This window comes from Venustampulla echinocandica, assembly GCF_003357145.1.
Source record: "Venustampulla echinocandica strain BP 5553 chromosome Unknown scaffold_2, whole genome shotgun sequence".
NCBI lineage: Eukaryota > Fungi > Ascomycota > Leotiomycetes > Helotiales > Pleuroascaceae > Venustampulla > Venustampulla echinocandica.
Genome location: NW_022474207.1, coordinates 2,759,641 through 2,784,689, shown reverse-complemented (window position 1 = coordinate 2,784,689; position 25,049 = coordinate 2,759,641). Strand labels below are relative to the sequence as shown.

Below are 25,049 nucleotides of genomic sequence, written 5' to 3'. Positions count from 1 at the left end.
AACACATGCTGAAGGTGGGCACGCCACAGCTGCTGCTTGGGAGGGTTGGAAACAAGGAAACTCTGGCGGCCCAAACCAAAGCAGAACTGAACGGTTTGAACTTGTTGGGGCAAATTCAAGGCACTGAAAACGGCGCCAGTTGCTCATCCTATTGTCTCTCAAACTAAAGCAGCTACGAACCGAGCACCTATAGCCACATCATCTACCTCAACTTCCTAACTTGAAGCCCCCGTCCTATTGGAGTTTTGTTGTACTTCGCACTTAAATTAAATGTCTCAACTTACTAAGCCCCCTTCCTATTAGAGGTTTGTAACTTTTGTTGCACTTCGCACTTCTGCTGAATGTTTCAACTTAATAAGCCCCCTTTGTGTTAGAGTTTTGTTGCACATCGCACTTACTTTCTTTTTCTAAAAGCCTTACTCGAGTAGAACGAGTTTAGCCGCCTCCTATTAAGTTCTGCAGCACGTCGCACTTTTTCTGAGTGTTTCATAATGAGGGAAGCTCTTGATATTCGTTTGAGCTGGATTAATCCACATCCTATGGAAGGATTATTGAGCTATTATACTTGTACCTAAAGCTGATACTTCCGAATCAACTTGGTGGGCTGAATAGGGGAAGTCCCCAAGATGACTAAGCATCAACAGCCTGCGCTGCTCTAGAGCGCCGCACCAATGCTCCACTCAGTTTTACCCAAGTCAATCATCATAAACTCACGTAATCAAATTCTGAATGTGGATTCACATCCAACGATCCATCTCTCGATCTCCCAATTCTTTGTACGCATCAAGATCGATATCCTGTTCTGCAAAGTTAGGTTACACGATGACCAGTGCGCTATCAAAAGAACCTCGGCGCTTTGCTCCCCTCGGCACAGGCCATGACAAGGAGATTAAGAGATGGCCGAAACTTAATGGTATTGTTTTTGATGTTGATGGGACTTTATGGTTAGTTTTATATTTCTTATTAGTTTGGATTTTTGGCTTTGAGAAGCATAATTCTATCCAGGTTCTGGTGGTGGATACGCTCGATGACGAGACAGGAGTGGGATGTGCTGTGCTACAATAAATACAATACCTTCATTTTCCTATTATATGGGAGGTTTAACGGCCAAGAACGCTAAGTAGCGTTCGCCTTAACAAAAACCAAACTCAAGAATTCCATATTAGAAAGGTTATCAAAGATCATATATGATCTTTACTTGGAATTTCTCCAACCAGCGACCTTCAAGCTTGGATTGTGTACGAGCTGCTGCGTCTGCAAGTGCCATTAGTTGAGGCCGGAAGTTGTTATAGGGAAGGCGTGGTACCATCCGGAGATACATGAGACAGGAAATCCTAGAGCTAGTGGCATCTTAGTATTTAAAATATCAAATTACAGAAAGACATCTTTGATCTTCAATCATCAAGTCAGCGCACAGATGGGGCGTTGAAGCCAGTGCTCCAACAGCAACATCTCAGCGTACATCTCGTTCTCAAACAAAACAATACATCTAACGTTTCCCCTTCTCTTAGCGCCCCGCAAAACTACATGTTCGTCCAAATGCGCGAGGCTCTCGGCATAACAAAGGGCGTCGACATCCTAGACCACTGCCACTCCCTGCCACCAGTTGAGCAAGAACTCGCGCTCGAAAAGATCCGCACAATAGAACGCACTGCAATGCTCACGCAAGTAGCACAACCCGGCCTGGTCCAACTCATGGAATACCTCGAGTCCCGCAACATCCCAAAAGGCATCTGCACGCGGAATTTCGAAACGCCTGTGAATCATCTGCTGACGACGTTTTTGGCCGGGAGGGTTTTTGCCCCGATTGTAACGAGGGAATTCAAACCGCCAAAACCGAATCCCGCGGGGATTTTGCATATTGCGAGGACGTGGGGTTTCGTGAAGGAGGATGGCACCGGTGATGCTGGGGCGTTGATTATGGTTGGGTATGGTATCTTCTACCCGAAAGATAAAAATGAATGATGGCTAATGAGATAATATAGGGATTCAATAGATGATATGACGGCTGGGTATAAAGCTGGAGCCGCGACCGTATTACTTGTGAATGAAGCAAACGCTCATCTCGCAACACATCAGCACACCGATCTCTGCATATCTCGACTGGACGAGTTGATCAACATTCTCGAGGAAGGGTTTGCAGGACACATCGCCCAAGGAGACGAAGAGAGCGATTTGAAGGGACGCGCGGAAGATGTGTTGAGGGAGGGTGTAGGGGAGACTAAATAACGCCCATGGAAGCGAGACAGGCATTTCGGGCATAGGTCATGATTTCTATATATAATTACGCCTCAAAGCAACGCTGCTTGCCTTTGCGCAACCGCTCATTTTGAACATTTCAGTGGTCCCCTGTCCGTCGTATCAGCTCCTACCGGCGACAAATTCTTCTCACATCTCCTAGAACGTGACATGAAATGACGCAAATATAAAAAGGAAAGGAAAAACGCCGCGATATGCTAATTTCTGCACGCATATTCAAAAATATAAGACCCCAAAACCACAACATACTCCTTAGTAACCACCTGTCCCATTGCTTGGGTATCCTGACCCATACAAGCCATTGCCGAAGGTGGCTTGTCGCCTGCTTTCCTTCCGAACGTCGATATCGCTATTTTCCTTCTTCGGCACGGGTGGTGGCGGTAAGGGTCCGGCGGGTGGCGCAGGCCGCATTGGGAGGGTAGTTGTGTTGAATGTCGCAGCATTGGCACTCGACGGCCCCGTGACGGTGTTATGGTCAGGACCGTTAAGAGTCGTGACTCTTGGCACGGAATTTGTGGTAGAAACTCTAGGGGGGTGGCCAGGATGTGCAGATGCTCCTGATGCACGACCGAGACTCATGGATCCATTCTTGGTGGGAGAGCGGCCGTGATCAGCGTATTGGGGCGACGTTATTGCAGAGCGGACATCCGCACCACCAATTGGGATATCGCCCGATGTGGGTGTTGGGAGTGAATATTCAGCTGATTTTGATGAATCTGGTGCGCCTGTCGGGGAGTCGCTGGATCGTAGGAGTTGCTGGGTAGAGGGTGAGAGTTGGGGGGCCAGATGAGATTTGCGGTTATCTCTTTCCATGAGACTCACTGCCCACTCCCTGAGGTCTACAGGTGTTCGTTTTGCAGCCTGCACAAAAGGTTCTCGCTCCTAGGACAGAGAGTTAGTAAATCGTCCGAAAACCATCGACAGGTAGGTACACTTACGTAGAGTTCTGCTGGAGTTGGTCGTTCTTCCGGCGTTTTTGCCATGCATTTCTGAATCATATCTTCAAGGATTGAAGGGAAAGCATCACTCTTAGGAAGTCTGGGCGCCGGCTCATAGACAATCTGCTGCAAAAGATCAAGGATACCTGATGGTGCACCATCCCCATCAGACAGGTGCTCGCTCGCATCGAATGGGAATTTGCCAATGGCCAATTCCATGATGGAGAGACCAAAACTCCAGACATCAGATTTGACTGTATATTTCTGGCCTTGGATTCTCTCGGGAGCCATATATGTCGATGTTCCCACGAAAGTGTCTGCGACCGAGTTCACTAGCTCCCCTGAGACTCCGAAATCACAGAGTTTTATTTGTCCTTTTGAGTTTACCAGGATATTCGAAGGCTTTATGTCTCGATGCATGATATGATGCTTGGTGTAAAGATAGGTGAGGCCAGCAAGCGTGGCCTCGGAAATTTTCCCTAGGACATCGACTCGTACCGGCCCAAAGTGCTTCGAGATACTATCCAAGGAACTAATAATATTGTTAGAAGGTAATGCTAGCCTTCAGCTCGAAACGTACCCAACATCCATGTATTCCATGCACATAATAACATCGCTATTTTCACTCAGAAATGCGCCATAAAAATTCACGATGTAGTCTGAATTAGTATCGTGCATAATTTGGAGCTCCCGGACAATTCGACGACGCATTTCTGTTTTGGCTTCGACATGGATGACCTAGGAGCAGGAGAGTTAGAGCCCGGCTAGGTAACTGGCAATGGCTTGCCGCTTGAATAACTTGCGTACCTTTCTTGCCATAATGGTGTTGGTTGCCAGGTGTCGAACTTTGCTGACGGTTCCTCCATTTCCATGACCGAGGTCTTTCAGCACTTCAAGATCCTCTCTCTTCAAGTCTAGTTTGTACTCTATTCCAATCTCCAGCTGGGCAGTCTGCCGAGTATTTTCGAGGCCGTTACCGCCGGGAATCTGCAGGTCGCTTTCGGAGGGTTGAACTGCTCGCGGGGCGGGCGCAGCTAGGGCAAGACCTTTGACATTCTTGCGCTTCAGTGTTCGCACCGAGCCGATATTCCCACTATCTGCCATTTTGAAGACTTGGATGGACGCTCGCAGAGGTTGAGCAAGATGGCGCGGGTCCTGATAAAGGTGCCGTGTTGAAGCGCGGGAGCAGAGGTGGGCGCTTCTAGGACCACTCGTTCGTTGGTGCCCAAATGAATCTAGACCCAAACTCTGGCACAGGCGAAAACCCTCCGGACAGTACTGTATTTCTGCAACTTTAGATCAAGGCTGAAGGATAGCTGACCTGGCAGTGGCAGGAGGGAGCACGGCGTAGGATATGGATAGGGAGGTTCGCATTCGCATTCGGGGTCCAGATGAAGTGGTATGGACTTGTAGTGGTGGAAGGGTGTTCGGCGCTACTCCCAGAACGTAACGTGGGGAACTGGAAGGCAGACCGGGCGGCTTTATGGACACCACAACTGCAATGACAGAGGGAGGAGATGTCGGATTTGACGTACTTTTTTCCAAAGAAAGTGGACGAAGTTGGACAGGGGGAAAGGGATGGGTTTGTTCTTACGTTTACTTTTATATCGCATGGATTCAAGTTACAAACATGGCTGCTGTCTCATCATGACTCCGGATGGACCTGCCCGGTGCATGGCATTGGGCAGCACCGGAGGTACGCTCGAGCGTCTGTTCAGAACCTCCAGGTACAGATACGGGACGCTTCGCTGGGAACTAGTAGGCTATTATTGGGCGATATATACGTAGGATAGGGAGTTTCCCGAGGATAAGGAACAGAATAAATATGATATGAGGGCACTTCAAGTTATCAGGAGCTTTTCTTGTACTGTACAGCTAATAGATTAATAAATAGATACGACCGAGTGACTTGAACCTTAATTAATACATTGTGTCAGCTAACTAATTACCTAATAAACTTTCCCTTCCCGCTGTCCATGTGGACCGATCTACGAAGAAGCCGCCCAGAGGGAATAAGGTATTGTTAAGTATTAAGTACCAAGTACCAAGTACTAAGTACCAAGTACCTCTGTACTCTTTAAAGCCCCGAAATTCTACCGGCTGTGGCGGCGACTGTGGCTGGAACAGGCTGTGGCTTGTTACATATCTGTGGCTGAAAAGGCTTGTTCATGCCTGGCGTGGGGGAACTTGTGGCCTGGCGTGGCCGGCAGCCTTTCGCCTTTCAAGTTTCCTCCCAAGACGGACGGTGGCTAGGATCGCGAAGAAGCAAGGCAACGCGAACCACAAAATTTATAGGCGGCGCCATCTTACCTTCAACCCCAACCTCAGCTTCACCAACACCTTGGCTTGAACCTCAGTGCCCAAATTGACTTACTCCCCTAGCATCTCCCTCAATTTACTCCTTGACCGCATGCCAACATCTAATCCGCGAAGATGAGCATGCGCGATTTGATCCAAGGGGAGGCGGAGCTGGATGATGAGGAGAATGACGAGTCCTTTGACGAAGAGACGGGTGAAGCACGGCCAGGCAAGCAACGACGAAACCCGGATCTGGACGACTCGAGCGACGAGGAAGAAGATGATGACGATGAGGAGGCAGCTCGCGCGGTACGCACCTACGCAGTCCAGTAGATGTTTTGGGCTATTAATCTAACCAATATACTAGGTTCGTGAAGGATTCATCATAGAAGATGATGAGGACGAAGAGATAGACGATGATCGAGAACGACGGCGCAAAAAGGAACGCCGCAAACGAATCCGCGAGGAGGAGGAAGCTGCATTGGATGAAGAAGATCTGGATCTCATTGGAGAGGCAAATCCAGAATGGGAGCGCAAAACTACAGCCCAGGTATGTTGAGCTAGGCATCAAGGACTGACTGAATATGGTAAGCTGACTTTGCTCTAGCCCAAGCTTAAACGTCTTAAGCGTGGCCACCGAGATGAGGGCGACCGGCAGCAACGAGGCCTGGATGAGATGTTCTCTGATGACGAGGAAGTCGATGCCGGATTCGTTTCACGCGAGCACCATCACCGAGTCGACGAGTTTGCCGATTTCATCGAGGAGGATGAGCTGGAAGATGAGGATGAGCGGCAGAGACACCAGGAGGAGATGGAAGTGGCTCGCCCTCGGGAAAGAGGATATGTTGCAGGTGCAGATACTGCTGGTCTCGACAAGGATGCACTTGAAGACATGGAGGCTATCTTCGGCAACGGCGAGGACTATGATTGGGCTCTAGCGTTGGAAGACGAGGAAGAAGCAAGGGAGGCCGGGGAACACAATCTCGAGCTAAAGGACGTCTTTGAGCCCTCGCAGTTGTCAGAGAAACTCCTGACCGATCAGGATAACCAAATTCGCTGGGCAGACGAACCTGAGCGATTCCAGCTGGATCGGTTGCCGTATAAGAACTTCCAGATTTCTGAGGACCAATTCCGAGAAGAGGCGCGATGGATCACCAGTCTGATATGGCCCAAAAAACAATTACATGGCGACCTGCAAGCGCCATTTACCAGGGCGATTGGAAAAGTCCTCGAATTCTTTGTGGTGGATGAAGTCGAAGTTCCTTTCGTTTTCCAGCACCGGAAAGACTACCTTATCCACGCCAAAAAGACCCGACAACAATCATCTCATCACAGCAATGGTGACGAGCCTGATTTCGTTGTTACCGCCGAAAAATTACTTAACCAAGATGATCTCTGGCGGATATTAGAGCTTGACCTGAAGTTCAGAGCTCTGATTGAGAAGCGAAATGTCCTTGAAAAAACATACGATAACCTGAAACTGGCAGCCGAGGTGCGGGATAAAATGGTTGAGGCTATGCTTCCGGTCGCGGTTACAATGGAGGAACTACAGGACATTCAGGACTTCATTTACTTTCAGTACTCGGCGGAGATTAAAGAGCTAGCAGCTACAAACGGCGAAGTCAAGGACAAACGTCGTGCCGGGCAAAAGTCAACGATTTTTGATCGCATACGAAAGGGAAGAGCGTACCAACTAGTTCAAGCATATGGTATCACGGCTGACCAAGTCGCCCAAAATGCCTTGAGAGAGGGTCGCAAGCAATACACCGAAGATGCTTCTACAAGTCCTATTGACCTTGCTGATTCATTGACGTATGACAGCGAGTTCAATACGGGTGAGCAAGTACTGCTCGCCGCTCGTCAGATGTTTGCAGAAGAGCTGTTCATGAACCCTCGCATGAGAAAGCATTTCCGCATGCACCACTACATGATGGGTGTGGTGGACTGTCGAAGGACCGAGAAAGGCCTCCGAAAGATCGACGAACAACACCCATACTATGAGTTGAAGTATCTCAAAAACCAGACCTTCAGCGATATTGCCAACAAGCCTGAGATGTTTCTCAAAATGCTCAAGGCTGAAGAAGAAGGACTGCTCGAGGTCAAGGTCTCTCTGCAAAATGAGAGAGATTTCCGCAGACAGCTTCTCCAAGAGTTCCAGTCTGATAACTTCAGTGAGCTTGCAGATGCTTGGAATGAGGAGCGTAAAAATGTCCTCGATATTGCTTTTACGAAGCTAGAACGTGTCATCACCAAGGGCGTTAAGGAGAGCATGCGGACCGAATGTCAAGATTCCATCTTAAAGCTTTGCCGAGAAGAGTACTCAAAGAAGCTTGACCAAGCTCCATACAAGCCAAAGGGCATGATGCTTGGTACAATTCCGCGGGTACTCGCATTGTCAAACGGCAGTGGAGACATCAATCGTGACCCCATCTCCTGGGCCTGGGTGGAAGAGGATGGGCGCGTTCTGGAGCATGGCAGATTTACCAACTTGGCCCGAGACGAGAATGCAAGAGAGGATTTCGCTGAACTTGTGCAACGTAGAAAGCCTGACGTTATTGGTGTGAGTGGATCGTCCTTCGAAACCCACCGGCTTATCAACGTTATCCGAGACCTGGTTTCGGATAAAGAGTTGAAGGGAGCTGCATTTGAAGATCCGGATACTGGTGATGATCGGAGTGAGCCTTTGGAGCTTGTTGTTGTCAACGATGAGGTAGCTCGGCTGTACAAGGATAGTCCACGCGCTGCTGTTGAGCATCCGACTTTCCCTTCGCTCACGAGATACTGTGTTGCCATTGCCAAGTACCTGCAAAATCCAATGAAGGAGTATGCAGCGTTAGGGAAAGACGTTATCTCCTTATCGTTCCATCCTTGCCAACAACTTCTTCCCAAAGACAAACTTCTCAAGCAGCTTGAAACAGCCATGGTGGATATGGTCAATCTTTGTGGAGTTGACATCAATGAGGCGATCGGCGATCCTTACACTGCCGCGTTGCTTCCATACGTGTGCGGCCTTGGCCCCAGAAAATCCACAGCGGTTCTAAAGACCATTAACCAAAATGGTGGCGTCGTCAATACTCGCGACGAGCTTGTGGGAGATCCTGATAGTCACAAACTACCAGTTGTCGGTCCTCGAGTGTGGAATAACTGCGCAAGCTTCCTCTCTATCGAGTATGACAGCTCAAATCCAATGTCTGATTATCTCGACAATACCCGAGTGCACCCAGAAGACTACGAGCTCGGCCGTAAGATGGCTGCTGATGCGTTGGAACTTGACGAAGAAGATGTGAAAGCCGAAGTTGATGAGGGCGGTCCTGGAGCCATCGTTCGCAAGCTGATCAAGGATGATGAGCAGGAGAAGGTCAATGATTTAATTCTGGAAGAGTACGCTGAGCAACTTGAACGCAATTATAACCAACGCAAGCGCGCCACGCTCGAGACGATTCGTGCTGAGCTACAGCAGCCGTACGAAGAACTAAGGAGAAATTTCGCAATCCTCTCGGATGACGAGATCTTCACGATGCTCACGGGAGAAACACGAGACTCGCTTTGTGAAGGCATGATCGTACCAGTCCATATTCGAGTGGTGAAGGACGACTTCCTCATTGCAAGATTGGATGCGGGTATCGAAGGTAGAGTCGATATAGAGGACGGCTCCGACCAGGAACTGCCGCTCACTCGTCTCTTCTCTGCGCACCAAATTGCCCAGGCAAAACTTATGGAACTTGACCGTGGCATGTTTTCTGCGAAGCTCACGCTACGCGAGTCTATGTTGAAACATCCGTATCGGAAGCGAATCGATCACGATCCAGGATCGTGGGATGTTATTCAGGAGCAGAAAGACAAAGAGGAGCTTCGGGAAAAAGATAAAGCTACTGGCCGGACTCAGCGTGTTGTCAAGCATCCGTTATTCCGACCTTTCAATTCAACACAGGCCGAGGAATATTTGGGGTCACAATCACCCGGCGATGCCGTTATTCGGCCTTCGTCGAAGGGCAATGATCATCTTGCTGTCACCTGGAAGGTCGCTGATGGTGTGTATCAACATATTGATGTTCTTGAGCTGCAGAAGGAGAACGAGTTTTCTGTTGGCCGACAGCTTCGCATCGGTGGCAAGTACACATATAGTGATCTCGACGAATTGATTGTCGACCACGTGAAAGCCATGGCTAAGAAGGTCGCCGAAATGGTTCAGCATGAGAAATACCAATCAGGCAGCAGAACGGAAACAGGTACGATCCAATCAACTGCCGCTAATTCTATAACCATACTAACAACTCCTGCTAGAAAACTGGTTGACTACATACACTGAGGCCAACCCGAAGAGATCTGTCTACGCCTTCTGCCTGGACACGCGGCATCCTGGGTACTTCTGGCTCTGCTTCAAGGCTGGAAAATCCGCCCGCCCCAACGCGTGGCCTGTGCGGATCGTCCCGAATGCTTTCGAGCTAATGAAGGCCGCCTACCCAGACATGAAAGCGCTGTGCAATGGCTTCAAGTTGCGCCATGCTAGTGAAATGAGCCGACGTCCTTGAGCGCCTATATGCGCGAAGGACCTATTAAATCCGAGAAACTATAGATTAGGTTTTGCAACCGTCGTACACTGCTCTTTTTGTATCATACCTAGGTAATCATTGATCGTTGGGGCTCTGGCGTGGGAAGGGAAGGACGAAAACGGAAATGCGCAATAGTGAAATGTATGGCAATTTGAGGATGCCACAGTACACTGTAGTCCCATCGTGGTTTCAAATCCTTTTCATACAGTAGAAATATGACGCGGAGATACATGGCCATGGCCATGGCCACAAATCTAATTGCATTTGTTTCGGAGTGATTATGCACCGAATTTGCCTAGGCAATTGGTGGACTACCGCGGGCCTAGGCACGAAGTACGTATGTACATGTACATTATATGTACCTTAGGCTAGGCAGGGCTTATATGTTTATTATTAGTTGTGCTACGTACTCCATACCCCATTTGCAGTAAGCAAGGCTGAGATCGCGCTTAGTGTACTTCGTAGTGAGAAGGCTGAGAGGAACGGGATGACCATGAATCCGGGCGGCCCGAGTAGTCCGAGGTTGAGAGCTGCGGTTTATTAATCTTTGCTTAGCAGGACGAGTTAATACTTTCTATGCCTCTAATTCTCATTCTAGTTCTTATGTGAAATATTCTCATTCTTCATTATTAACGTTCTAGCTCCTTGCATGGTTCGAGTGCTGACCAAGACACGCCGTCAGCTCCACGGACCTACGCAGCCCTTCGCTCCCTGGCTGCAGCCTTACGAGCCCAAGACTCGTAATAATATGACACTTTGCATGTGGCTCCGCCTCTCAAACAGACACAAACACGCCAAGTTCGACACTCGAGAGACGCCATTCTTCACCAGCTCCACAACATTGCCAACAGGCACTTGCAATCCTTATTCACTCCCGTCTTACATATATAATACGCAGATACGATACGCGCCCGTCGTGACAGATATATCCCGCGCTCCTTTCTCTACTATATTTCAATCCCTTTGTGACCGCGTCTACCCTCCACCCGCAACCCGACTTGTCGCGCCTTTCGAGCTGTCCGAACTAGTGGTTGAAGATCTCCAGTCGCGCTGCCGATGCGAACGCGGACGCACCCGTTTGAACTGTGTATGATTCTCGGGCTATTGGAACAATGGCCGGCCTGGAGCAATTGGAGATCCATAGCAAGGTATGCGGTCCTAGGCCCTAGCTGTAAGACGAGATTCCTAGTCTAATATGCGGTAGTCGTACATCGTTCGCTGGGTGAAAGTCGATGAAGGGCATACTATAAGCTGGAGCGTTCAGCCGCATAAGAAATCGGTGTATGGATTTGTCTCCGCGTTTTGAGTCTTGTCTTAACAATCTGCCAGTAACTTTGGAATATTCAAACATCCTCGAACGAGCAATGGCATCTCGGTCCAATCATCAGACGAAACGGGCTCTGCAATTCAACCGGTCGAAGCAGGATTTGACAAGGGACGACGGGCTCTAGCCAACAGGAATGTAGACGCTTCTACAGCCCAAGAACAGCTCAAGGCAAAGGGCTTCATCGCGGTAAAATGGTATGGCAACTGCGAGGCAGACAAAGTCTCGATGGGGACGTATGCGGTCGATCGGGGCACGGGGGGGATGTACGGGTTGGTGTTTGACAACACGTTTTCGAAAACGACTTCGAAAACGGCAACATTCGTTCTCCTTACATACCCGTCCAATGCCCCTCCGCACTCTATGCAAAATATTATGGCCGGGACGGCTAAGAACTCGAGCCCGACTACTTCAGCAGATTTAGCTTCCGACTCCGTTGATAGTCTGCACTTAGGAGCTGGAAGCAAAGGTAGCAGAGGCAACTCAGTTGCAGGCCGCAACGGAAGCGAAAGCGGCCTCTCAACCTACCATGTCGGTGTCCTCCAGAAGCGCCGCCGAAAACGAGGCCAAGGTTATGCAAGGAGATTTTTCTCGCTAGATTTCGAATCTTGCACGTTGTCATATTATTATAACCGGAATTCGTCGGCGCTCAGGGGCGCGATACCGCTAAGCTTGGCTGCGATAGCTGCGGATGAAAGACGGAGAGAAATTAGTATAGATTCGGGAGCAGAAGTATGGCATCTGAAGGCTGGAAATGCGAAAGATTTCATGGAATGGACGAAGGCTCTTGAGCGAGCTAGCACTAGAGCTCGAGATGCTGACGCTGATTCTACCACTCAGCCTGGACAACGCAATGTCAACACATCGGGTTTGCAAATTGTAACGGGAAGCCCGCAGGAAGAAAAAGAGTGGGAGCAGGTGGAGTCGCTGGTTAGCAGGGTTGCTGGCACCCGTGATGCTATTCGAAGATTATCGAAACACACTGCTCCTGGGGCGAAAAGCTCAAATGCTGCGTTAGGCATGTCAAGCCTAAGCATACCTTCCAATTTTGATGGGCACGATGATTACTTCGCTTCAGGCGGCTCTGAAAAGAGGCCCTTCTGGAAGCGCAAGGCGAGTACACCTGCAGCACCTCAAATGACCCAACGTGGTATCTCGTCACAGCTTGCCGTCCCCCCGCCTACTTCAGTGACTACTACAGTCACAGCTGCAACGACACCCTCATCGCGGAAGCCCAGAACCTCGCTTGAGGAGACCAGCATGCATGACCACTGCGCGGCGCTGCTCCGCGATTTGGATGGTGTTCTCCAAGATTTCTCGACACTGTTAACCAACAGCAAGCGCCGCCGAAATCCTGGTCCAAAGTCGGGAACAAGAACTAGTATGGATTCAACTTCCACGGCTGAGTTCTTTGATGCCGAGCCAGGCGATTTAGATCGCTCTCAGCTGTTGAGGATCGATCGTCAGAGCGACGAAGGTGTCCAACCTTCAGAAGCTGAGGATGAATTTGTCACAGACGCATCTTCTATATCCTCAGCCGGAGACGAAAATGCACCTCACCTCAACGGTGCAGCAGACCTCTTTCCAACGAAACCTAAGTCGCTGGATCCGCTTCCAATACCCATACTAGTAAAGCGCCGAAAGATCGTGCCCCCCGCGAGTGGACCGCCCCCTAGTCTGGTCGGCTTCGTACGCAAGAATGTAGGGAAAGACTTTAGCACCATCAGTATGCCCGTCAGCGCCAATGAGCCTATATCCCTTCTCCAACGTGTTGCAGAGCAACTAGAATACGCCCAGATCCTCGACACAGCCGCATCTCATAAAGTGGCTACCTATCGACTTCTTCATGTTTCAGCTTTTGCAATCTCTCAATTCAGTTCAATTCGAGCCAAAGAACGAGCAATGCGTAAACCATTCAATCCCCTACTGGGAGAAACATTCGAGCTAGTTCGAACTGAAAAGGAGGTCCCTGGCGGATTCCGATTACTAGTAGAAAAGGTCTGTCATCGGCCAGTTCGAATGGCCTGCCAAGCCGATTCCACAAACTGGTCATTCGGTCAAAGTCCTGCCCCTGTACAAAATTTCTGGGGAAAGAGCGCAGAATTGGTCACCGAAGGCCGTGTAAGGATCGCATTACGACTTCCGGATGGAAGCGAAGAACTGTATAGCTGGAATGTGGCTACTATATTCCTGCGGAATGTCGTGATGGGCGAGAAATACTTTGAGCCAGTGGGTAGCATGGTAGTTACCAATGAAACTACAGGTGGGAAAGCAACCATCGAATTTAAGCAGAAAGGCATGTTCGGCGGGCGCAGCGAAGACGTGCAGGTCGATATCTTCGGTCCAGATGGCGCGCCTACGGGCGTTGGCTTGACCGGTACGTGGACCACCAGTCTCAAGATGCAGGAAAACGGGAGAAGCGGCGGCGAAATCTGGCGTGTTGGCGAACTCGTCGATAATGCGGCCCAGCGATATGGTCTCACGACATTTGCGGCCAGTTTGAACGAGATTACAGAGCTCGAGAGGGGGAGACTACCACCTACGGATTGTAGACTACGACCGGATCAACGCGCTGCCGAAAGGGGCGATCTTGATACGGCGGAGGAGCTTAAGACGAAGCTAGAAGAGAACCAGAGACTTAGAAGGAAAGAGGTCGAAACGAGAGGTGATGTTCACATTCCGAGATGGTTTGTTCCGGTTGATGGTGGAAATGATGGCGAAGAGGGATGGAAGTTGAAGACTGGGAAGGATGGGTATTGGGAAGAGCGAGCTAGGGGGACGTGGACGGGCGTGGATAATATTCTCGTTCCGTAATTGAGATCTGATGACTTAATGATGACCTATATCGGGTTTTGTTTTTGGAATATTCGGCGTCGTTTGGTTAGCATAGATCAGCAAATTTGGGCATCCCCCAGTTTTCCTTTTAGTTATGTGGAGGCGGACTTAGCGTTTGTACGATTAGGGATGACTGGCGGCAGGCGTGGTAAAAGCATTTACATCCCTTGAGGATTTTCCATTTTGTGTTTTCTTTGGGGAGGGAGCGGAACTTAGTATAGACGAGATGTTGGATTGCCCCGAATTGACTATTTCCCTCTGCCCCCCTGATCCGTTCTAATGATTTTTGACCTAGCAGTTTAAGGGTCAAAGGCATTGTCGGCGAGTAGCTCCTCTATATTTGGTTCGCCACGGGTAGTGCCGAGGTTCCACATAATCATACAATGTTAGTTACGTGTAGTTCCAACTTCCAATCACCAAAAGGACGTTCGTTTCTCTCATGCACGGAGTTAACTCGCCGTTTATCTCCATGCCGATCGTCAAGTAGTCACGTCAGTCAACAGAATATCAATTTGTACTTTATCTACCAACGATATTTTTTCTTCTTCCAAATCAAGCATCGAGAATCTCTATCATTTACAAGTTTGCCTTAAAATAATCAAAACCATTAAAATGTCAACCTACGCATCGGACCACAGCGCAGCGGTGCTACGTACACACAGGTGGCGGACCCCAGAGAACAGCACTCCGTACCTCCTCCCTTATCTCAGACCATCCATGAAAATCCTCGATGTCGGCTGCGGTCCCGGGTCAATCACGATAGGGCTAGCCAGACTGGTCCCAGAGGGGGATGTTATAGGGCTCGATTATACATCCACTCAGTTTCCAGAAGCACGAGTTCTAGCCGCCGAGCAGTCCATCTCTAACGTCCATTTCCAACAGGGTGATATCCACAAGTTACCTTTCGAGGACGGGACGTTCGACTTTGTGACTGGTCATCAAATACTTCAACATATCCAGGACCCCGTTCAAGGATTAAAGGAGATGCGCCGGGTGACCAAACCCGGAGGGTTTGTCGCCGTGCGAGAAGGCGCATCTATGACTTGGTATCCGCCGTCTCCTGGAATGTCCCAATGGCAGGAGACTACTGCTAAAGTTGGCTCAGCTATGGGGGCGAATCTGAATGCAGGTAATAAACTGCATGTCTGGGCCAGGGAAGCTGGATTCAAGAATGAAGGTGTCAAGTGCTCGGCGGGCACGTGGTGCTTTAGAACGAAGGATGAGAGAGACTATATAGGTGGCAGCATGGCGGATAGGGTTCTTCCTGGTACCAAATGGGGAGATATTGCGGTTCAAAAGGAGATCTGCACGAAGGAGGATTTGGAGGCGATGTCAAGGATGTGGAGAGAATGGGTTGATGACGAGGATGGGTGGTTTGCCATCCTGCATGGCGAGATCGTGTGCAGCGTGTAAGACCGTGGATCAATTGCTCTACTGGCTAGGAAGTGGAATGGTATCGGTGTAATCTTTGTGACTGGGTTGATGTCCACTGGATGGAAATTAAAAGCTGTTCAGTAGGCAGGTATCTATCGATGCACTCCTTATGCAGCTCTTTCCTCCCTGGATTTGGCAGATTTGCAATCCATAAGAAATAGATTCACTGATTCAGGGTACAGCAACTTACAATCTCATGACGCTTGTTGAGACTGCCTAGGTACCTTCTATGGACCTGTTCACAATAAGTAAAAGGGTTTAGCACAAACGGCGGCATCTTGTTCTCTCCTATCGCAAAACTCTCCTTATTGGGTTTTGTTGCACATCGCACATCCTCTGAATGTCTCAACATCTCAACCCCGGCTCCCCTATAAAATTTTGTTGCACATCGCACTTTTGCAAATGTCACAGCATCTCAAGTCTGTTCTTAATGCGAGTTAGGCCACGGCCCTTGTAGCGTTTTGTTGCACATCGCACATCCCCTCAATGTCTCAATGTCTCAACCTCTCACCCCTCGCTCCCTGTAAAGTTTTTGTTGCATGTCGTACATTTGTCTAAGTTACACTTTTATTCGACATCTTAAATGTCGCCTTAAGAGCGAGTTACGCAATCTCCTACTAAGGTTTCGTTGCACATCGCACTTTTGCTAAATGTCTCAACTTCTTAACACTCCCTCCCTCCCCTTTGGAGAAGAGCAATCCCGCTCCAACCTGAGCCTCTGAGACGAAGAAAAAAAACTCTCGAAGACATATTACTCTGTTAGTCGCAGGACAAGATACGGCAGCGCGTACTTCGTACAAATAATTGGTGCTGGAGCGAATGTTGGCTACTGACGTACTCCGCCTCTCCAGTTCCCAAGCATCGCTAACACGGCGGCTGACTCAGGCAGGCCAGTCTGCTTATTTCAACGTACTCCGTACGAAGTAGACTCTCCCCCCTATTCAAATCTTGGCTGCCCTAAATGGGTACATAGCGTCTTTTCTCGGCCACCACAAGAGTATCTCCCTCTTGCTGCCTTGATGCAGCGTGCGGTCAAACGGCATTATCAGCTATCGCCTCTCTTCTCAAGATTATCATCACCAGTCATTGCCATTTCCCATCGAATAAATTGGGGCAGCGCTCTCCAGTTGATGCAGCATCACGTCAATGTTATCTTCATTGGCACATACAAAACAGCCTTCATCTCAGTCTCCCATCGTTAGGAAATCGCGAAACCCAGGGCCAATCTACCAACAGAGACGCGAAACGCGGTGGTCTCAGTTATGAGAGCGCGCACGGAACGTACTTTCCTCGCGTGGCCAGCGGCCCAGCACAGTTGACATATTACCTTCATACCAGTATGGTCAAGATCAATCGAGTCAACAAGATTCGCAGGATGCACACCAGACAAGAGCATCTAGACTGTTGAAATTTACGTTCGTGGAGGCGGAATACCTAGTGACCGTTCATAAGCCACATGCTTTGCTCTTACTTTGCGATTTCTTCATATTTTGATCGGATGGCAAGTGTCTAGTTTGATATCTCCTGCATATATATATCTACATCTTCAGTTCCGTTACTTCCCGACCGAGACCTATGCTTCCGTCCGCACCAAGTGTTCTGGGCTGGATGTATCTATAGCTATTCGCTCCTCATTTAGCCAATTCTTGAGGGCCTGGAAGTCCGTCGGTAGGCTACCTAAGTAGAGACTGCACATACCTATGTCAAGGACGCATGCATTACTGTTCTACGCCCATCTTTTTTTTGTTGGAGTTGTTCAACATGCAAAAGTTCGAATGTCCTGGTGGTGGCGTACTATGATCCTCGTTGCGGCAATCGAAGCTAAACCGAGGAACAAAGACAAACATCCGAAATTGCGTGTTTATCAAACCAAGCAAACATGTCTCGGTACCAGAAAGTGTCTGCAAAGGTCCGAGGATAGAGTTTCTTGTGCAGCAAACAACTGTACCCGCGCTAGAGCTTCGCGTGCGGCTTCGAGCTGTATCCACGCTATCTAACATCGAGCAAAACCTTTTCATTTTGCATGTTTATCAAACCAAGCAGCGTAGCTTTGTATCATAGGGGAATTTTTGCACCTACTTACGCAGTTCATATGCCCAAAACCCACTGCTGCAACTCGAATACTATTCCGTATACCTATATATGTTTCAGAATATCATAGACTGTACGCCTACTTCTTAAATGCTGGAAATTTTATTTTGTTAAGTCTCTATTTTATGGGGAAGAGTGTCGCCTCGTTGCCCACTAACGCTCAAGATTAGTACGGGGATATCATCTGGTTGCGGACCGACGCTCAAGATTGGTGGGAGGGGTTCTTCTCGGTGCAGACCATGGTAGCTATAGCGTTCAAAGACTGGTATAGAAGTGCTTCTCAGTGCAGACCGTGCAATTATGACGTTTGAGATTGGTACGCAAGAGGGGAAGGAACCTCTCCCTCTAATCACCCACCCACGCACCCCCCCAGCATAAATACCCCTCCGCCCACTTCTCTTCTTCCTCTTCTTCTTCTTCTTTTTTTCTCTTCAGCTGGCATTATGACTTCTTGTTTTAATGCCCAGTTCACCCGAACAAGGTTGGGGCTAGCCACCTCAGCCTCTGTTCAACCGTCAACTTCAGCTCGATCCGCCCCGAGCACCCACATTCGTTCTTCGTCTTCTGTTTCGTCTGTTTTTCGACCTGTCGCTATCCCAGCGATCAAGTCGTCCACTCTTTCGAGGCCGTCGACCTCAGCTTCTATGTCCCAGAAGACTGAGTCCTCGGTTCTCAGACATGTTGAGCGTGTAAGTCTTTGTCCCCATCTCCATCTCCATTTCCAACCTCCTTTCTTCTGATTTCTTATTGTCATTATTGTTGTTGTTGTCGTCGTCGTCGATGTTGTCGGTGTTATTGTTGTCGTCGAGCATGATGCTAACTTCTCTTGCATAATAGCTTCGCAAGGTCCGCGCTGCCCAAGCGACTTACAAGACCTCCTCAGCATTTGCCAAGCCAGCAGTTTCGATTCCTGTTCCGAATCGACCTGCTGAAGGACCAGCTTGCCGTGTCCAATCGACGGCGCCCTCTGCTGCCCGTAGAGAGCGCGCGTTCGATTCTCATATTGAGAGGGTATGTAAACAAACCATCTCGTTCCTTCCGTTTTTGATTTTTTCTGTTGCGGGATCCTTGGGTAAGTACCCAGGTACCGATGCACACACCCCATCCACGTGTTACGCACTTGAGTATCTAGGTACCTTCATAGTATATCTTGTCGGTGCTTGGTTACTTCATGATGTATCCATGTTAGTACTTGGGTACCTCATCATATATCTTGTCGGTGCTTGGTTGCTTCACGATGTATCCTTGTTAGTACTTGGGTACCTCATCATATATCTTCGCTGGCACTTGATACCTTCATTTTATATCCTGCTGGTAGTTATGCATTTGATCATACACATTGCTGCACTTTTGCACGTCTATTCTCTCGGCGTTATGGCATTGGTGATCTTCGTCATGTACATCCTCACTACTTTATTTGGACTCTTTTGTCATATGGCTTCAACCCTCTTACACATCCATCGTCTATCTTGCTTTGTACTCTCTCCTCATTCCAACCACAGACAGAATTGATTCGGCTCCCGCTAACATCAGATTTCACAGGTCACGCAGGCAAGAGCAAGGCGATCGCCCCCGCCCTCTGCTCGGTCCTCACCTGCGACGCCACGCAAAGTGAGTCCAGTGCTGCCGCTTCCTCAGAAGTCGGCAGCCGTCGATCTTGCCCGGATCGATGAGCAACTGGCTCAGCTTGTCGTCGCACCGCTCGCTGTCAAAAAGGCCAAGCCCACGCCCTTGGTCCCTGCTCTTAGGTCTTGCCTTAAGACCGGAGCAGCAGCGAGCAGCAAGAAGGTCCGCTTTCTGAACTCTCGTGGATGGAATATCGTAAGTAACTGCCTCGCTTCCTCGAATCTTCTTTGGCCGCCTCTTGGAAGTCCTTGACCGTCGAAAGCCGAATTCCATGGTCTCTGAAATCGTTCTTCAACATAGAATGCTAACCTGTTATTTAGCACAGAGTCAGGGCGTATGAACCGGGGATTACCCCCCCGAATACGTTCATTCCCCTGGAGGAAGCGGTCCTCACGCAACCTAGTCTGATACGTCCCTGCCGGAACTGGGGCTTTCTGGAGGAAAGCGTCCGGCAGATGATGGGCGGATCCGACCAGGAACTCCGCTGGCCCCCGGTAGAACATACTGAGCCTGCACTCAGATGGGCTCGACGGGACCAGGATCCTGAGTACTCCCGCCAGGTGCGGGAGCGCCTCAGCCAGCCGGTCATCTGATGATGATGATGACTTGGGCTGATGACCTGCCACTCACGCTCTTTACTCAACTGTCTTTACCGCCAGACATGATTCGTCATTTGTCTTTCGTCGCTCTTTACTCAACTGTCTTTACCGCCAGATATGGTTCGTTTTTCGTCGCTCATTACCCCACATTCGCTTTTCTTTACGCTCATTACTCAACGCTCATTACTCTACACTCGTTTCTCTCGGCATCAGTCTCTTGGCAGGGGAGCTGGTGCCTCACGCTCATTTCACACCGGAAGGGGGTATTCCTTTCGGATCATCATACATGTCATGAATGCTGTCTGTTTTCAGCAGCACCCACGCTCATTACTCAACGGTCTTTACATTTCGGCATTCGTTACTCCACGTTCTTTAACCATGGTACTTCGATTCTGCAGGGGATCGGGGTACCGCCACGATCATTATTCGACGTTTCTTTCGTCACCACGCTCTTTTCTGGACCAGGTTGCGGGACAACTTCCTGATTCATGCTGTTCTCAGCAATTGCGCTCTCTACTCCACGCTCTTTACTCGACACTCGCTCAGGAGGAGGTCCTTAGGCAAGACCTTCTTCTTCAACCCACGCTTTTTACTCCACATTCGTTCTCCAGGTGGCTGGACCTGGTTCTTCAACTGGCTTTCGCCAATCACGCTCTTTACTCCACGTTCTTTTTTCGACTCACGCTCTTTACCCCACAATCATTTTCCGGTCTCTCGGGGCGAGGGATCCGGTTTCTTCTGGCTTTTCGCCGCTTTCGTTCATTACCCGACGCTCATTACTCAACGCTCATTAACGGCTCTCTGGACAGAGGGAGTCCGTCCTTCATGGAAACCCACGTTCATTACTCGACACTCTTTTTCGGGTCTTCTGACCCTCACGTTCATTACTCTACGTTCTTTACAGATCACATCCGAGTCTTGCGTCCGATGGCAAGGACAAGACTCGACGGGCAATCACATTCGTTACTTCTTGGTACATGTTACGCTCTTTTGGCTCTATCACGTTCATTACAACCACATTCTTTTGCAGACACGGGCAGATGTCTGGTACGCTTCGGCAACTCACGTTCATTACATCACATTCGTTTACAGGCTTGGGCATGCCTGTTGGTTGGTCGAGAGGGAGGGGTGGAGGGGTGGGTTGTGGATGGTGGGTGGTGGGTGATGAGGTGGGTGGGTGGAGAGGGAGGGAGTGGAGTGGTGGATGGGGAGGGAGTGAGGTGGTGGATGGATGTCGCCGGGTGAGCGGGGACTGGTGGGGGGAAGATGAGTGGCATCTTCGATTACGCTCTTTACATCAACGCTCGTTAGACACGAACCACATTCATTCGAAGCATCGCCTGGGAAACGATCTTCAGCAAACAGTGTCGGGAATTTAGCTTGTGCTATTGGTTCGTTCAAACTTCGACTTGCCGGCCATCGGCGAGGGTGGCTCCTCGACCGTCGAATGCCTTGGGAGTTGGAGAGCTTGGATGGATCAGGGGCAGGTACGTATCAGGAAGGAGTCCGGTTCAGCTGGGTCACGGGCAAGGTGGATTGGCCGCACGTTGTGCATGGGCATCCCCTTCGTCTGTTGTTGATCTGTAGCGCGGGTCTGGAATGGTATCGTATCCTCGCAAGCGAGATTCTCTTACTAACTTTAGGGCTTTTGGTTTGGTTATGCTGACGATTTATAGAGAGCCCTCCAACAAGAGCTGCCTTCACGTGGCGGGGGGCGTCAGTAGCCTCGCTCTCTTGAGTGGGTGAAGCCAAAGCCCTTGGTCCATGTACTGGGTTGGATGGTAATGCCTTTTGGAGATGAAAGCTTGGATACAATTAGTGACTGTGGTTGAATGGAAATGGGTTATCTTTGTATTCATAATTATCTAGCCCCATCCAATAAAAGCTCTCCCATCTATCAACTTTTGTTTCTCGTATCAGTGAACTAACTATCCTTAACGTTGCTTAACGTGATCAAAGACAAAATCTCATCTCGGTTAGTAGAGACGGCCATTCCATATCTAATGGGACCTTTCCTCAGATAAAATACTCATTACCTACGGAATAGACCATTTCCCCATCAACATCAGAATTAGAATCCACCACGGCTAGCAATCCCTTTTTACAGCCACGTTCTTAACAATTCCATCTTCGTACTCTATTGTCGAAAGCTTACCTAGGGGCGTTAAAAGGGCGTAAGTTTTAACTTATAGTTTTATTCATCTTTTGTTTAATTTCTTTTTATAACGGTTTAGAAATAGAAGATGTGTTCTAGCAACGAAACTTTTCTAGGAGATGCCTTCGATAGCTTATACCTCTTTCAGTTCTAGTCCTAATGAATCAGAAAAGGCGGGCGAGCGCCAAGCATTCCCATCATTGTTAAGTCTTCAATTAATAATTTAGTCATCACAAAACGGGGAGGCAAGAGACGAAGAATATCAAGGGGTTTCAATTTCTGCAATCGATTAGGAGTTATGGATATCTTAGTCGTAATTTAATATGCCTATCTATATCTATACCGATGCCGTCCATGATACTACCTGGTAATAACGTTGTTTGCATGCGGATGACAGCTCAGCTAAATTTAAATCCTCGGTTCGGATCCCACGTATTGTTCTGCGTCTGCCCTTGGTACCCTTGCGCTTGCCCTGGCGGAGAAGGTGCTGGTACACCGAATTTAATCCCCATTTCGGGCGCCCAGGTACTAGGTACGATAGGAGGGCTTTGTATATTGGCACGCGTTGGGACTGGGGCGGGGATATCATTGCTGTTATTGTTGTGAACAGTGGAGGAGGAGGCGGAGATCGAGGATGGTGTACTGTATGTCCGAGGACTTGGGGCAAAAGTTTCGTTGGCTGGTGGCGGGGGTTGTTGATGGTGGAGGGAGAGAGCGGAGAGAGGTGGGAGCGAGAGTTCGCTTTCTACCCTTAACGCCTCTTCCCTTCTCTCATAAACAAATGCCTTACAGCCATCTGTAAACCTTTGAACGATCTTTGCAAGATCATTGTAGAATTTCCTGCCCACCTCCAAATTACTCACAATCTCCTTATACTTGAAATATCCATTCTCCAATTTCTGCAGAGCCTGCTCTCTTTCCCTGGAACTGGTATCGCCTTTCCTCGCCGCCACAAAATTGGCATTCGCATGTTCTAGTTGACTTGTCAATCGGTCTTGTTCCTCAGCCTCTGATTTCAACGCTGTAATATCGGAATCGTACTTGGCAAGATGCTGCTCGAAGAAATGTTCAAAATGAGCTGGGACAATGGTTTGGTTAGGATGTTCGCGCTCAAGGCGTGCAGCTTCGGCGAGAATGCTAGTGTTGATATCGTCCTTCTTAGATTTTTCACGCAGGGCTTCGATTTTACGCCGGCGGCGAGATTCTAGGCGTGAGACTTCATTGAGACTATTTCGTAATCGTGATACCTCGACCTCGAGTCTTGGAGGGATGGCTACTCGTCGACTGCTAGGAACGGAGTTGCCAATGTCTCGGTCGGAGCTTGAGAGGATTCGTAGAATTTCTTCGCATTCGTGGAATTTTGTAAGGACCAGTTGGTCGCTATTTGCTGCACTCCTAAGATACCCATCAATTTCTTCAACTTGGGCGTATAATTGTGCGGCTGCGGAACGGGAATCTAGCCGGTTCCATCTATCTGTGCCATATTTCATACGTAATCTCTCGTCCTCTGCTGCTTCCGCTTGCAGAAGTTCTTTGCCTTCAGCGAAGATAGCGTCGTCCGAAGCTTTTAACTTTGCTGTATCTGAGAATGAACGATGGAGCCTTGTCAGAGCATCTGCTTGTCTAATCTCCTCAGCATGAGACGTGAGTGTTGGTGGTAGCCCTAGAGGCTTCTCCAGCGCTTGAAGTGAACCCGGAAGGTTTAGCGATCGTAGAGTATCATGGATTTTGGTGGTCAAGATCTCTAATTCATCAATAATATTTGAGTTGACGAGACGATCTCGCCTTTCTTCGTATATGCTAGCCGCGACATGGACAGCATAAGGTACCAACTTAGAAAATACCGCAGGGCCAAATTCTTTGTTATCTCCGATGAAGGCAGATGGTTCGGATATCTCTTTTGGAACCTTCGCAGCAGCCATTTTGGCACGTTCCAGGGTCTTGAGCTCGGATTTGGGTGGTACGGGATCTGGGGCGTCAGTAAAGACATGTGTGAGTAGACGGTGAACTCACTTAGATAAATTAGATCGTTGTCTTTTTCTGCCCTCTTCAAGTCCTCCGTTACCTTATTCCTCAATCCATTTAAATCACCCAAAACCACTTTGTTCAGATATCTGGCTTCTTTCAAGGCTTCATTGACACAAGTAATACTATCACGTAACCTGGCAACCTCCTCCCCATATTTCCTCTTTTCTAGACAATCACAAGCTTGTCGATACTGGGCTGCTGCAGCAAAATGGTGGTGTTTCGCAGTCATATGGTGTATCCATTCTGAGCTAATGGCATCACTCTTAACCCCCCAATCGCCCGCCGCACCATAAAAGTCCGAGACCTTGGCAGCCAATTTTGCTATCGACGCATCTTTGTATCCGTCCATGACTGCTTTCTGCCAGAAACATTCTTGAGCTTGCGCCAGCATTAGATGCTCGAGGGATTCGAGGGTAGCATCGTCCATGTCTTCAGGCGGAGCCGTCCGTAACTCTGGAATCACTTCCGCCTTGATATGGGAGAGGACTCCGGCGGCGAGGCAGAAATAGTTACATGCTGCTCGTAAGCCATCTGTAGAGCTGCGATTTGAGGCGGTGGCCAATTGGGAGTAGAGGGCCGCGAGATTGTAGAGGACGTTGGCTAATTCGAATTTGAGGTTGTTTTGGGAGATGGGGCGTTCGGTGTTGTAACCCAGGGCTGGGTACCAGTTAAAATCCACTCCAATCTGCCAGTACTTCATTAGTCTATTTCGGGTTTCCCAACCGGATCAGGAGAACTATACGTCTATAGGGAACTTTCCTCCCATCCACGCAAGTTGTCCCGCATACGCTGCTATCTTCTTGATCCCGCTGATGTGGGGTTCTCGCACGTTTATAGCGTCTGTCCGTAACGCATCGATGACCTCCAGGTCCTGCCTGAACATATCTGGGTGTTGCTCATATTTGCTGG

General features: G+C 49.1%; 7 protein-coding genes across 7 annotated transcripts; 5 read left to right on the top strand and 2 right to left on the bottom strand.

Annotated features, from left to right (window-relative positions):
• Positions 1 to 822: 822 nt before the first annotated feature.
• BP5553_05284 (uncharacterized protein) lies at positions 823 to 2,229 on the top strand (the record flags this gene model as incomplete). The annotated part of the gene is made up of 3 exons (XM_032013907.1): positions 823 to 1,041; positions 1,378 to 1,928; positions 1,986 to 2,229. The coding sequence occupies 3 exons, from the start codon at positions 823 to 825 to the stop codon at positions 2,227 to 2,229; spliced, it is 1,014 nt and encodes a 337-aa protein (XP_031870507.1).
• A 282-nt stretch (positions 2,230 to 2,511) lies between these two features.
• BP5553_05283 (putative dual specificity mitogen-activated protein kinase kinase 1) lies at positions 2,512 to 4,301 on the bottom strand (the record flags this gene model as incomplete). Its single annotated transcript, XM_032013906.1, has 4 exons — positions 2,512 to 3,141; positions 3,198 to 3,729; positions 3,778 to 3,935; positions 4,005 to 4,301. 4 exons carry the CDS (start codon positions 4,299 to 4,301, stop codon positions 2,512 to 2,514), a joined length of 1,617 nt encoding a protein of 538 aa, XP_031870506.1.
• A 1,329-nt stretch (positions 4,302 to 5,630) lies between these two features.
• BP5553_05282 (putative transcription elongation factor spt6) lies at positions 5,631 to 10,027 on the top strand (the record flags this gene model as incomplete). The annotated part of the gene is made up of 4 exons (XM_032013905.1): positions 5,631 to 5,804; positions 5,863 to 6,045; positions 6,103 to 9,724; positions 9,780 to 10,027. 4 exons carry the CDS (start codon positions 5,631 to 5,633, stop codon positions 10,025 to 10,027), a joined length of 4,227 nt encoding a protein of 1,408 aa, XP_031870505.1.
• Positions 10,028 to 11,160: 1,133 nt separating this feature from the next.
• BP5553_05281 (Oxysterol-binding protein-like protein) lies at positions 11,161 to 14,186 on the top strand (the record flags this gene model as incomplete). Its single annotated transcript, XM_032013904.1, has 3 exons — positions 11,161 to 11,196; positions 11,253 to 11,329; positions 11,378 to 14,186. The coding sequence occupies 3 exons, from the start codon at positions 11,161 to 11,163 to the stop codon at positions 14,184 to 14,186; spliced, it is 2,922 nt and encodes a 973-aa protein (XP_031870504.1).
• A 738-nt stretch (positions 14,187 to 14,924) lies between these two features.
• BP5553_05280 (UbiE methyltransferase) lies at positions 14,925 to 15,620 on the top strand (the record flags this gene model as incomplete). The annotated part of the gene is made up of 1 exon (XM_032013903.1): positions 14,925 to 15,620. The coding sequence occupies one exon, from the start codon at positions 14,925 to 14,927 to the stop codon at positions 15,618 to 15,620; it is 696 nt and encodes a 231-aa protein (XP_031870503.1).
• Positions 15,621 to 18,175: 2,555 nt separating this feature from the next.
• Positions 18,176 to 19,951, top strand: BP5553_05279 (uncharacterized protein; the record flags this gene model as incomplete). Its single annotated transcript, XM_032013902.1, has 4 exons — positions 18,176 to 18,421; positions 18,570 to 18,743; positions 19,275 to 19,553; positions 19,679 to 19,951. The coding sequence occupies 4 exons, from the start codon at positions 18,176 to 18,178 to the stop codon at positions 19,949 to 19,951; spliced, it is 972 nt and encodes a 323-aa protein (XP_031870502.1).
• A 2,559-nt stretch (positions 19,952 to 22,510) lies between these two features.
• Positions 22,511 to 25,023, bottom strand: BP5553_05278 (Uncharacterized protein; the record flags this gene model as incomplete). The annotated part of the gene is made up of 3 exons (XM_032013901.1): positions 22,511 to 24,081; positions 24,126 to 24,844; positions 24,929 to 25,023. 3 exons carry the CDS (start codon positions 25,021 to 25,023, stop codon positions 22,511 to 22,513), a joined length of 2,385 nt encoding a protein of 794 aa, XP_031870501.1.
• Between the last annotated feature and the right edge of the window lie 26 nt (positions 25,024 to 25,049).